Source organism: Spermophilus citellus (genome assembly GCF_964194105.1).
Source record: "Spermophilus citellus genome assembly, chromosome: 17".
Lineage (NCBI taxonomy): Eukaryota > Metazoa > Chordata > Mammalia > Rodentia > Sciuridae > Spermophilus > Spermophilus citellus.
In genome coordinates, this window is record NC_138199.1 from 14356655 (window position 1) to 14367706 (window position 11052).

General features: G+C 47.8%; 1 protein-coding gene across 1 annotated transcript; it reads left to right on the top strand.

Moving 5' to 3' along the window:
* The first annotated feature begins 88 nt into the window (after positions 1-88).
* On the top strand, positions 89-10724 carry LOC308636973 (asialoglycoprotein receptor 1). Its single transcript, XM_081272876.1, has 9 exons — positions 89-528; positions 8079-8167; positions 9190-9306; positions 9425-9520; positions 9599-9670; positions 9873-9959; positions 10042-10193; positions 10270-10376; positions 10508-10724. Exons 2-9 carry the CDS (start codon positions 8098-8100, stop codon positions 10662-10664), a joined length of 858 nt encoding a protein of 285 aa, XP_081129002.1. The 5' UTR covers positions 89-528; positions 8079-8097; the 3' UTR covers positions 10665-10724.
* The last annotated feature ends 328 nt before the right edge of the window (positions 10725-11052 follow it).

An 11052-nucleotide genomic window follows, 5' to 3' on the forward strand; every position in this document is an offset into this window, starting at 1 on the left:
GTTGGAAATATCCTAAGTAAAAAATGCATTTAGGCTGGGCATGGTGGTGTACGCCTGTAATGCCAATGGCTTGGGAGGCTGCGGCAGGAGGATCGCAAGTTCAAAGCCAGCCACAGCAACTTAGTGAGTCCCCAGGCAACTCAGTGAGACCCTAAATAAAATATAAAATAGGGCTCGGGACATGGTTCAGTGGTTAAGCACCCCTGGGTTCAATTCCTGGTTTAAAAAAACAAAATGCATTTAGTACACCTGACTTACTGAACATCATATCTTAGACTTGCCTACCTTAAATGTTCTCAGAACACTTATGTTAACCCATAGTTGGGCAGAATCATCTAACACAAAACCTACCGTATAATACAGAATAAACATCTTGTGCCTGATGGGCAGCTGCAGCATACTGTAACAGCATATTGCTAATCCATGAAAAGGTCAAAATTTGAAGTACAGTTTCTACTGAATGTGTATTGCCTTTGTATCATCGTCAAGTTGAAAAACCATGGGCTGAGCCATCATATGTAAGTTGAGGTCTGTATAAAGGAAACTTTTATGTTCATGAAGTTGTAGACAGCTGGGCTCTAGAGATAACATTTATAGAGGTTTGCTGATAAGGAATGCTGTATGAATATTTATTCATTTGGTTTCTTTATGCCTCATTTCTATAGAAAAAAAATTTGAAGCAGCTTTGCAAATAGTGAGGGTAGGAAAATAGAAACTGGATCCTAAAGATATAAATAGGAGAAATGGATGAGCTATGAGGGTAAATATTATCTCAGCTTCCTGGTAGCCAGGACAAAATGGGAAATGGCTCATTGCCTAGTTCCTTATAAAAGGTAAGTCATTTTAGGTAAGTCAGATTTTCCTGGCCCTAAGTCCTAAACAAAGCTGCTTTATAGAAAAGTAGTTCTCAACCTTTCTTTTGCCTCTGCTCATGTGCTTGGCAAGCTCTCAACTGAGGTGTGACATAGGTAAGGTGTTGCTGGCACCAGTTATGATTCTGTCCCCTCTGATTCTCAGGGGCCTCAGTTGGGAAGGCTGAGGTGGAAGGCCCAAGTGTTGTGGTGTCTAAGTCCTGAACAGTTGCAGAAGAGGTTTTTGTAGGCACCCCTGAGCAAAGCTGAGAGGGATGCAATTCCTGACCCTGGGGAGGCCCAAGCCTAAACCAGTCCAAGGATCAAGGTGTTGCTTACACCAGTGATCCTCTGTGGATCACCCTGAAAAAATACCTGTGTAGCACCTTATTCTATAGGACCCAACCTTTTGAATTGTGGTCGGGGGGATCCAGGTGTGTGCATTTCAGGAAACCACCCAGGTGATTCTGATGTTTTGCTGTGGGAACAAGCACTGCTATTAGAGGACATTTTACAAATAATCCTCTTAACTTGATTCTGCATAAGAGCAGATGGCATGAGTCTGTGCTGTTCTCCACCATGGGCTAAAGGGAGAAATCTGGGAGCTGAGGAAAGTGTGTGCAGGCAGTGGGTCCAGATCTAAGGAGTTTACCTAGAAGGGGTAAAAATCACATAATCCTGCATTATGATAATGATGATAAGGACTGACTCTCCGATGCTAGGTAAGTACTCTCCCACTGAACTACATACATCTCCAGCTATTTTTAATTTTTGAGACAGGGTCTCACTAAGTTGCTCAGGTTGGCCTCAAAAGTTTTGATCCTCCTGTCTCAACCTCCAAAGTATGTGGGATTTTCATGCATTAGTTTGAAGTATAAAAGCAATACATGTACCTGACAAATATTCAAATATAGAAATACATATGGTTGGAAAAAGTCCTCATTTTAATCCACCATGGTAACAGTTTTGGATGTAGCATTCCAAATCTATAGAGAACTCTTCCCTGGTCCCTTGAAGGAGGCAGGATACTTTAGTGAATAAGAGTACTGAGCTCTCAAGCTGATTAGGGTTCAAATCCTGGCTCTTCTTCCCCATGCACTTTAAGTCTTTCAACAAACACTTGGATCTTCCTTGGTACCAGCCAGTATTCAAAATGCTGAGAAGGCAACATTGGTTTTCAGGGAATTTGGGGTCTACCCAGTGGGAATAACAGATAATTTGAAATTCAATCAATGTTATTAAGCAAATAAAGTAACCACTGAACATGTGTCCTTGCTAGTTTATGCAGGGTGGCCAGGAAGTCCTCTTCTTGGAGAAAAACATTTGAGTTGACTTGAATGTTGACATAGATTGGGATGAGGGGACTGTGCCAAGTAGAGCAACGACAAGGTAGGGGTAAGTTTAGAAGGTGGGAGGACAGGAGGGCATTGGGGTGGAGAGAATTAGATGGGTTAGGCCTGACACACAGGCCTTTGCATGAATTTTATTTCAAGTGCCATAAAAAGCTGCCAGAGGGCTGTGAGAAGGCGGCTTCAGGGTTTTTATTTCTGCAAGATGGCCCTGGGAGCTGGTGGAGAATATATAGCAGGGGACAATAGAGAGCCAGGGAGGTTGCTGCTGAGGTTAAGATAGGGGACGATGGTGGCACCACTGTCACTTGGGGCAAGGAGCACCTCCTCTCGGCCTGTTTCCTTAACTGTAAAATGAAATTGGCCTGCCTTGCTGAATTCTTGTGAGAAAGGTGACAATACTTGTAAGCGCTTAGTCTAGTGCCTGGCAACGGTAGGGAATGGTAACAATGGTTGTTATTGGCCTCTCGCTCTGTTTTCAGTGATTGGATGAACCTGGAAGTTAAATAAAACCTGGGATAATTTGGAGTTCTAAAATTTACTTGCCGGGTGTGGTGGTGCATGCCTGTAATCCCAGTGGCTCGGGAGGGTGAGATAGGAGGATCAAGGGTTCAAAGCCAGCCTCAGCAATAGTGAGGCACTAAGCAACTCGGTGAGACCCTGTCTCTAAATAAAATACAAAATAGGGCTGGGGATGTGGCTCAGTGATTGAGGTCCCTGAGTTCAATCCCCAGTACCCCCTTCCCTAATTTCTTAAATTATCACCCTTTAAAAGTAGGAAAGAAGTCTGGGAGCAGTGACACATGCCTGTGAATCTCAGCTGAGGCAGGAGGATTGCCAGTTTGAAGCCAGCCTGGGCAATTTAGAAGACCCTGTCTCAAAAAATTAAAATGAGGGGCTGGGGATGTGGCTCAAGTGGTAGCGCGCTCGCCTGGCATGCATGCGGCCCGGGTTTGATCCTCAGCACCACATACAAACAAAGATGTTGTGTCCACCGAAAATTAAAAAATAAATATTAAAAAATAAATAAAAATGAGGATGTATCCCAGTAGTATATCACTCTTGAGTTCAATCCGAGGTACCGAAACAAATGAAAATAGAAAAGGGACATAGAGTGGGTCCTGGTCTCACAGAATTCCAGCTGTCCCAAGACTGGAAAGTTGGCGTGTGCCTGGGACAGAGAGAGTAGAGTTGGGAAAATGAGAGCCAGGATGGAGAAAGACCCTGCCAGAATCAAGAGTTCACACCTGGCCACTACAGAGCTGGGATGTTCAAGCTCATTGAAAGGGGTGGTCGTGTCAGTTCAGATTTTACACATCTGTGCAGAGGACCACCTCCTCCATCCAACCCCATCAGTCACCACTCCCTTGCCTCTACCTATGTGCTGAGCCCGACTGCCCGGGTGCCTCTCTCTTAACCTCTCCTGCTTTTTCTCAGCCTGAGCCCTTCCCAAGCTTTCCTAGCTATGGGGACCTATAGGCCAACCTTTTTGGCAAGTCAGCATTGAGCCACCTCTTCTTGAGATCTCGTAGTGCTACATTGTCTGTTGGCCAGTGATGCCAAGGAGCTTGAGGTATCACCTCACCTTCATGGTCTGGGGCAAGATCAAGGTTGGTCGGTCCCCGCACAATGTTACAAGTGTTCTGAGAGGAGTAGGCAAGGGCCGAGGTAGCTCAGAATCCAGGATTGTCCCAGTGAAATAGCTGATCATTCTCTGGGGTATGAAGAGAGGTTTCCTCTGCCATCCTGATCCCCAAGCCCCTTTCCTGTACACACAAAGAGGCCCCAGAGGTTCAACTCAACTCTTGGCCATGCTGTTAGAAGAGAATAAATAAATAAATAAAACAACCACCATGTGCTGAGCACTTAGTACATGCAGGTGCTGTGCCAAGTGCTCTTTATCATTTTATTTAACCTTGACATTTATTCTCCCAGATGGGCATTACACCTACACTTTCCAGGTGAGAGCAAGGTGAGCCCAGAACTGTCTGATAATGAGCTTTGCCCACTTAACCTCATTCTGGGGGACCTCCTGCTGGCTCATTCTAAATATCTATATCCACTTATTCTCTTTCTGTCAGTACCTTCTCCTTGGCCCACCAGCTGCTCAGGCCTCCCCAGCCTAAAAAGTACTTCCTTCTTCCCAACTCTTCTGACAGGAAGCTCATTTCTCTCTCTGGCCCTAGTGGATTTTAACCTGGCCTTGGGGTTCCAGGAAGCCCTGAAGGTCACCCCTATTTCCTAGTGGCAATTCTGGGGCTCACTCTTCTGATTCTGATTCTGGCAGGGACTTGGTCTTGGGCTACTTTCTTCCTACTCTGCCCTCTTACTGGGTGGGCTTTTCTAGGCACTTTGCCACACTGGGCCATGCCCAAGACTCTGCCTTCAAGATCTGCAGCCCAGAAATCCCTGTGACTCCAGACTCATCCCCTGACTCTGGTCAGGTACATTGCTGTTGTCTCCCCAAGCTGTTCCCTCGCTCTTTGCATATTCAGTAATACTAGGTCCACTCCATTCCTCTGCTAAAATTTTGTCCATGTGGCTCTAACTATCTGGCCTCAATTCTTGTAGTTTCTCACTGGGACCAACAGCAGCCTCTGGACTGATCTCCCTGCCTCTGAGCCACCTACCTCTGAACTATCTCCTACACAGAGGCCAGGCATCTTTCAGAGATCTGACCTAGCACTATCCTGCCTGCCACTGTTCATGGGCCCCATAATCTATAGTCACAGTCTTTAAATGAGTCGCTCACATGTCCCTGCCAGCAAAATGTTTTGGGGCACGTGTTCCCTTAATATGTGTTCACTCATTCTTCAAGATGGCCCCCAGTAATCCCCTTTTTCTCAGACTCACATCCTTGTGTGATTCCCTCCTACAATGAGTAGGGCTGAGGCCAGTAGGATACTTCTGAAATGATGGACTGTTATTTCTGAGGCTAGGCCATAAAAGGAATGGTGCTCTTGGATAACTCACTCTGGCAGGAGCTGGCAGCCATGTTGTGAGGACATTCAAGTAGTCCTGTGGTGAAGAACCAAGTGCTGCCAACACCCAGCACTAACTTGCCCACCATGTGAGTGAGTCCTCTTGGTAGTTATCTTCCAGTCTCTTTCAAGTCTTCAAATGAACATAGCCCTGACTGAAATCTTGGTTGCACCCTTGTGAGAAACCCGAAGTCAAAACCTGTGAGCAAAGCTGCACCCTGATCCTCAGAAGCTGGGTCCTGGAGTGGACCTAGTATTACTGAATGTGCAAACAATCCCATATTGTTTTAAGTTGTGAAGTTTTTGGGTAATTATTATTATTTTTTCTATACTGGGGAATTTTTAACCCAGGAGTGTTCTATCACTGAGCCATATCCCTAGCCTTTAAATTTTTTTTTTTTGTTGCTATTGTTACTTTTTATGATGCTAGGGATTGAGCCCAGAGCCTCTCATATGCCAGCAAGTGCTCTACTGCTGAGCCCCACCCTCAGACCAACCTTTTAAAAATTTTTATTTTGAGACAGGTTCTTGTTGAATTATGGAGAACCGCCTTAAATGGAGATCCTCCTGCTTCAGCCTCTCAAATTGCTGGGATTATAAGCATGTGCCACTGTTCCTGGCTGGGGTAATTATTTTGTAGCAAGATAACCAATGCACATGCACAACTGCACAAACCTATTAAATACATTATAAACCATATAACTCTAAATAGAAACATAAAGATTAATATGTGTGGTTCATGCCTGTAATCCCAGTGGCTCCTCAGGCAGAGGCAGGACGATTTCAAGTTCAAAGCCAGCTTCAGTAACTTAGTGAGGCACTTAGCAACTCAGCTAGACCCTGTCTCTAAATAAAATATTAAAAAGGGCTGGGATGTGGCTCAGTGGTTAAGCACCCCTGGGTTCAATCCTCAGTACAAAAATAAAAAGATTAATATGGATGCATATGTGTGTGTGTATATATATACACACACACACAAACACACACACACAATACAGACAACACAATACACATACATATACACATGTTTAGCATTAGTCCAAGCACAGTGGCCTAATCAATAAATGGAGAACATGGTTATAAGGTAGAAAACAGATTTCAAAACATTTTATTTCAGTACAAAATGCAAACAAGAAAAGCACAGTTGGTAAGTGTACGGCTTTCTGCAGTTTTACAAGCTGAGCATCACCGCATGACCAGCACTCAGACCAATAAGGTGGACCTTCCCTCACTCCCCGACCTTCCTGTGTTCTCTGCCAGTCTCTACCTACTGGGTAATCAGTATTCTGACTGAATTAGCATAGACTTGTTGGCCTGAATAAACCAGATTGTAAGTGATAAAATCAGAGAGTGTTAAATTAACAACCCAATTGTCACCAAAATCACTGGCCATGGGCCCAGTGCATGTAAACAAACACAAGGGTTTTCAGGACACAGAGAAATGAGGGCACACACAGAGCTGTCACTCTTTATGCAAGTGATGTGTTCCTGAGTATCTCACATAATCTAGACAATTCAAGTCTAGTTTTCTTGAAATATCTGCAAAGCAGGATTTGTACAATTTCACATTTGGAGCCTTAAGGGAGACTTGTTAGCATCTTTAATGTTGCCCAGTTTCTATAATTTAAATTATGTTAATTTCCACTTAGCATAATTTGAATTCAGACAACCCTCTCTGAAGCCCATGATTTAGCATCTCTGGGGCCCCAGAACTGTAATTGTGGATGGAATGGGAGCCCAGTTCTGGGGGTAGCACATAGGGTGGAGCCAGGTTGCCCAGTCCTTCCTCTGCTGCTTTGATAAGCTATTATCAACCAGGGCCTTAGCTTTCTCTTCTGCAAAATGGGTTGTGCTGGGGGATTATAAGGAAAGTGAATGAGTGAAAAGCCTTGGGATACATAACAGGAGTCAGTGGAAATTCCTCAGCATCAAACCAGCTGAGGCTCCCCGCTGCCCGCTGTCCTCCATGCTGCTTGAAGGATTTCAAACTCTGAAGAAAAGACAGGGAGTCAGGTTAGGCAGGCTGGGGAGCTGGCCTCCGGGGTCACAGACCTGAATTGGGAAAGAGCAGGGAACTGGTCGGTCCCTCTGATCCTGGTCAGGGATATTTGGAGACACCAACAATTCTGGGAAATTCAGAGGTGGGGAGTGAAAAGGGCAGAGACAGAGGGGGCAACAACACAGTGCATCCCAGCGCCCCCCAGGCCTGCTCTCCTTCCCAAAGGGTTCAATGAGGTGTGAGGTGACTGGCTTGTGGGTGTGTTTGGGGACAGGCCAGAAGACTCCCCTTCCCTGGGGAGAAGAGCAGAGGCAACTCATCCCCCACTCCCACCCCCAAGTTCCAAATCTATTTCCATCTTTGTTTACCGTCCAAAGTCCTAAACACTAGAGATGTCAGATTCCGCGTGCTCAGACACACAGACACCCATACACACAGACACACGGGTCCAGGGCCCTCATATGGACCCTGCCTCCTCCACTCCCACTATTCAGGGCTGGCCACCAACTCCAATTCTCCAGGTTTCAGCCCCTTTCTTAGCCTGGGATCTGCATAGCATCCAGGGACCTGGGAGCCAGACCTACAGAACTTCAGCAAGTAAAATGGGGATGGAGAGAGAGAACAGTTGAAGGAGTGATTGAAGGGGCTCTCTCTCTCTCTCTCTCTCCGTGTGTGTGTGTGTGTGTGTGTGTGTGTGTGTGTGTGTGTGTGTGTTGGTGGGGTTGGGTGGAAAAATGGCAGAGGATGGATTTTGGATGTAGGCCTGGGAGGGGATGAAAGAAAGAAGAGTCTCCATTGGGTCACTGGTCAGAGGTAAAGAAGGAACAGATCCCACTCTCTAGGCCCTGTTCCCTTCAGCCCCAAACTCAGTTCCAACCTTGGCCTGGATTTGTCCCAGGTCCAACACCAGGCCTATCATGACCAAGGAATATCAAGATCTTCAGCACCTGGACAATGAGGAGAATGACCATCATCAGCTCCGAAGAGGTGAGGGACCCTCTCCTATCTGGAACAGGAGTATTTGGGAACCTCTTGCCTCCTAAGTCTGCTTTTTTCTGTGACACCTGGCTCTGTCCTTGGGTCTGACGCACCCACATGGAAAATGGTGATCGAGTCCCATGTGTTAGGGGAGGTGCAGGGTGTGGGATTAGAGTCCCTTTCTTGGTGACAGCTGCCCAAGCTTCCTTACTGTGTTACCCAATTCTCAGGATCTTGGGCAGGGAGTGAACCCAAGGTATGGGAACAACTGGAAGTTGGAGAGGTGGGCTTATTTCTTCGAAGGTAGTGCTCTCTTTACTTCCTCTTCCAACACAGCTGTGGAGAGGCTTGGACTGTGTGTGTGGGTGGGCGAGGTGTCAGGATCAGCTTGGCCAAAGGGGTTAGGTTAGGAAGCCTGTAAAAAGGCAGAGGGTCTCTGCTCTGGGATGGATGAACCCCCTTCCTCGTGCATCCAAAATAAGTTCCCTCTCCCCACTTCTTGGTCTTCCAGAGCAAAAAGGAATCATTTGTGGGGATGGTGGGTACTGGGGAAGAGAGCGGGAAGGGGAGGCCCCTACACTCCAGTTCACAGGGACCAGACTCAGTGTCATTCTCTTCTTCATGGGTGAGCGAGACCCTGCCTTTTGTCTGCATGCACATGAAGATGGGTGGTATTCACAGAGAGAGGAAGAAACCTCTTCACTTTCAGGGGGCACAGTGACAGACTCCCCTAGGTGGGCCTCTGATGAGGTTCATTAGCTGCAGTGTCACAGTAATGCCACTAGGTGTCAGCAAAGTCTCAAGGCTTTGGCAATGTTAGGGAAGGTCAAAGATTTGCGCCCCTGGGGATCCTTATTCCCTTCCCCACCTCCAGTTATGCTGGCCCTGCAAAGTGGCCCATTGCCTGGATTTCTTAATCTGTATGGTTCCTCCTAGTCTACTGGAGTGACCTTAGCCTGCTCCTCACCAAGTGCCCTGCACCTACTCCAGGCTGGCCTGTGTCCCTGAGCTCCTGATCCTCTCTCTTGCAGGGTTACCTCCTTCTCAGCCTTTTTTGCAGCGGCTCTGCTCCGGACCCTGCCTCCTCCTGCTCTCCTTGAGTCTCAGCCTTCTGTTGCTGGTGGTTGTCTGTGTGATTGGATCCCAAAGTGGGTGCCCAGGGGTGACAGGGAAGGGAGCAATGTTGTGGGGGAATGTTAGTGATGGGTTCAGTGCTGGTGAACACAGTCTCCTTCTGTTTTCATCCCCATGGTCTCTCCTGCACAGACTCCCAGCTGAAGGAGGAGTTGAAGGCCCTGAGTAAGACCTTCAGCAACTTCACAGTGAGCACTGAGGCTGAGGTCAAGGCCCTGAGCACCCAGGGTGAGGGGGATTAGGGTTGGGAGCTGGGGCAGGGGGATGGTTAGGACATCTGGACACTGAGCAAGTCTCTTCCTCCAGGAGGCAATGTGGGAAGAAAGATGAAGTTGCTGGAGTCCCAGCTGGAAAAACAACAGCAGGACCTGAGTGAAGGTCAGAGAGTGTGTGTGTGTGTGTGTGTGTAGGTGCAGGGTATGGAGTGCAACTCTCAGACCAAGCCAAGGCTTCTTGGCAGGGGCATTTGTGATTGGTCTTCCCAGAGAAATGACAGATCCCACCCCTCATGTTCATACTGACCTTATTTCCCTCTCACACTCTCCTCCTCCTGCTCCCCTTCTGTCCTCTGTCTCCCCAGAACACTCCAGCTTGCTGCTCCACGTGAAGCAGTTTGTATCTGACTTGCGAAGCTTGAGCTGTCAGATGGCTGTCCTCCAGGGCAATGGTGAGGGGGCCACCCAACCCCACTTTTTGGCCCCCCTTCCAGGTAGCGCTCCAGGCTCTTCACCCTCCCTCTTCCCTCTCAGACTCTGTAAGGACCTGCTGCCCCATTAACTGGGTGGAACATGAAGGTAGTTGCTACTGGTTCTCCAGCTCTGGGAGGCCCTGGCCGGAGGCTAACAAGTACTGCGAGCTGGAGGACTCTCATCTGGTGGTGATCACCTCCTGGAAGGAGCAGGTGAGGCCCTGGTGGGCTCTTCTGGGAGACTGACTTGTGTGAGGAAGAGATCACCACTCCCCTCTTCTCTTTCCAGAAATTTGTCCAGCACCACATGGGCCCTTTGAACACCTGGATGGGTCTCACAGATCAAAATGGCCCTTGGAAATGGGTGGATGGGACTGACTATGAGACAGGCTTCAAGTGAGTGGGTGTGACTGCTCAAAACTCTGTGTCTGGCACCTTCCCAACCTCTGGCTCCAGGGTGGGAGGGGCTCCTGGGGATGTTGGCTGAGTCTGACCTCCTGGGGCACCTGGCTGTCTCCTGTCTACAGGAACTGGAGACCAGATCAGCCAGATGACTGGTACGGACATGGGCTGGGAGGAGGCGAGGACTGTGCCCACTTCACCCCTGATGGCCGTTGGAATGATGACTTCTGCCAGAGGCCCTACCGCTGGGTCTGTGAGACAGAGCTGGGCAAAACCAACTAGGAGCCTTTCTCCCCCTAATTTATTTCCTCAATGCCTTGAGCTGCTGAGGTCTGGGATTGGAAATCCTCCTATGTGGGGGTCTGCACTGTCTTGGGGATTTTCATCTAGGATCTAAGGGGAGGGGTGAGTGTACAGTGTTGTTTGGAAGGGTGGGGTGATGGCAACCCATGACACTTTCAGCAGTGTGAAGCTTATTATTGACAATTTTTTTTTTTAGAGTAAAAGTAAGAGAAATATATTTAAACGTTCTATGAACTGTCTGGTTACTGGGCATTAGGAACTGGGAGGGGCCTGGTTGGCATTAGGAAGACCTGGACAGGTAGAGGTATCATGAGAACTGAATGGGCTTTGGGCCAGATGGTCTGGGTAGGAGTCCAGCTTTGTTATT

Bases quoted from the DNA above. Each gene is read 5' to 3' on its own strand.
- LOC308636973 (XM_081272876.1), top strand. From the start codon at position 8,098: ATGACCAAGGAATATCAAGATCTTCAGCACCTGGACAATGAGGAGAAT. The intron at 8,168-9,189 runs GTGAGGGACCCT...TCTCTCTTGCAG, and splicing joins CCATCATCAGCTCCGAAGAG to GGTTACCTCCTTCTCAGCCT. The intron at 9,671-9,872 runs GTCAGAGAGTGT...CTGTCTCCCCAG, and splicing joins ACAGCAGGACCTGAGTGAAG to AACACTCCAGCTTGCTGCTC.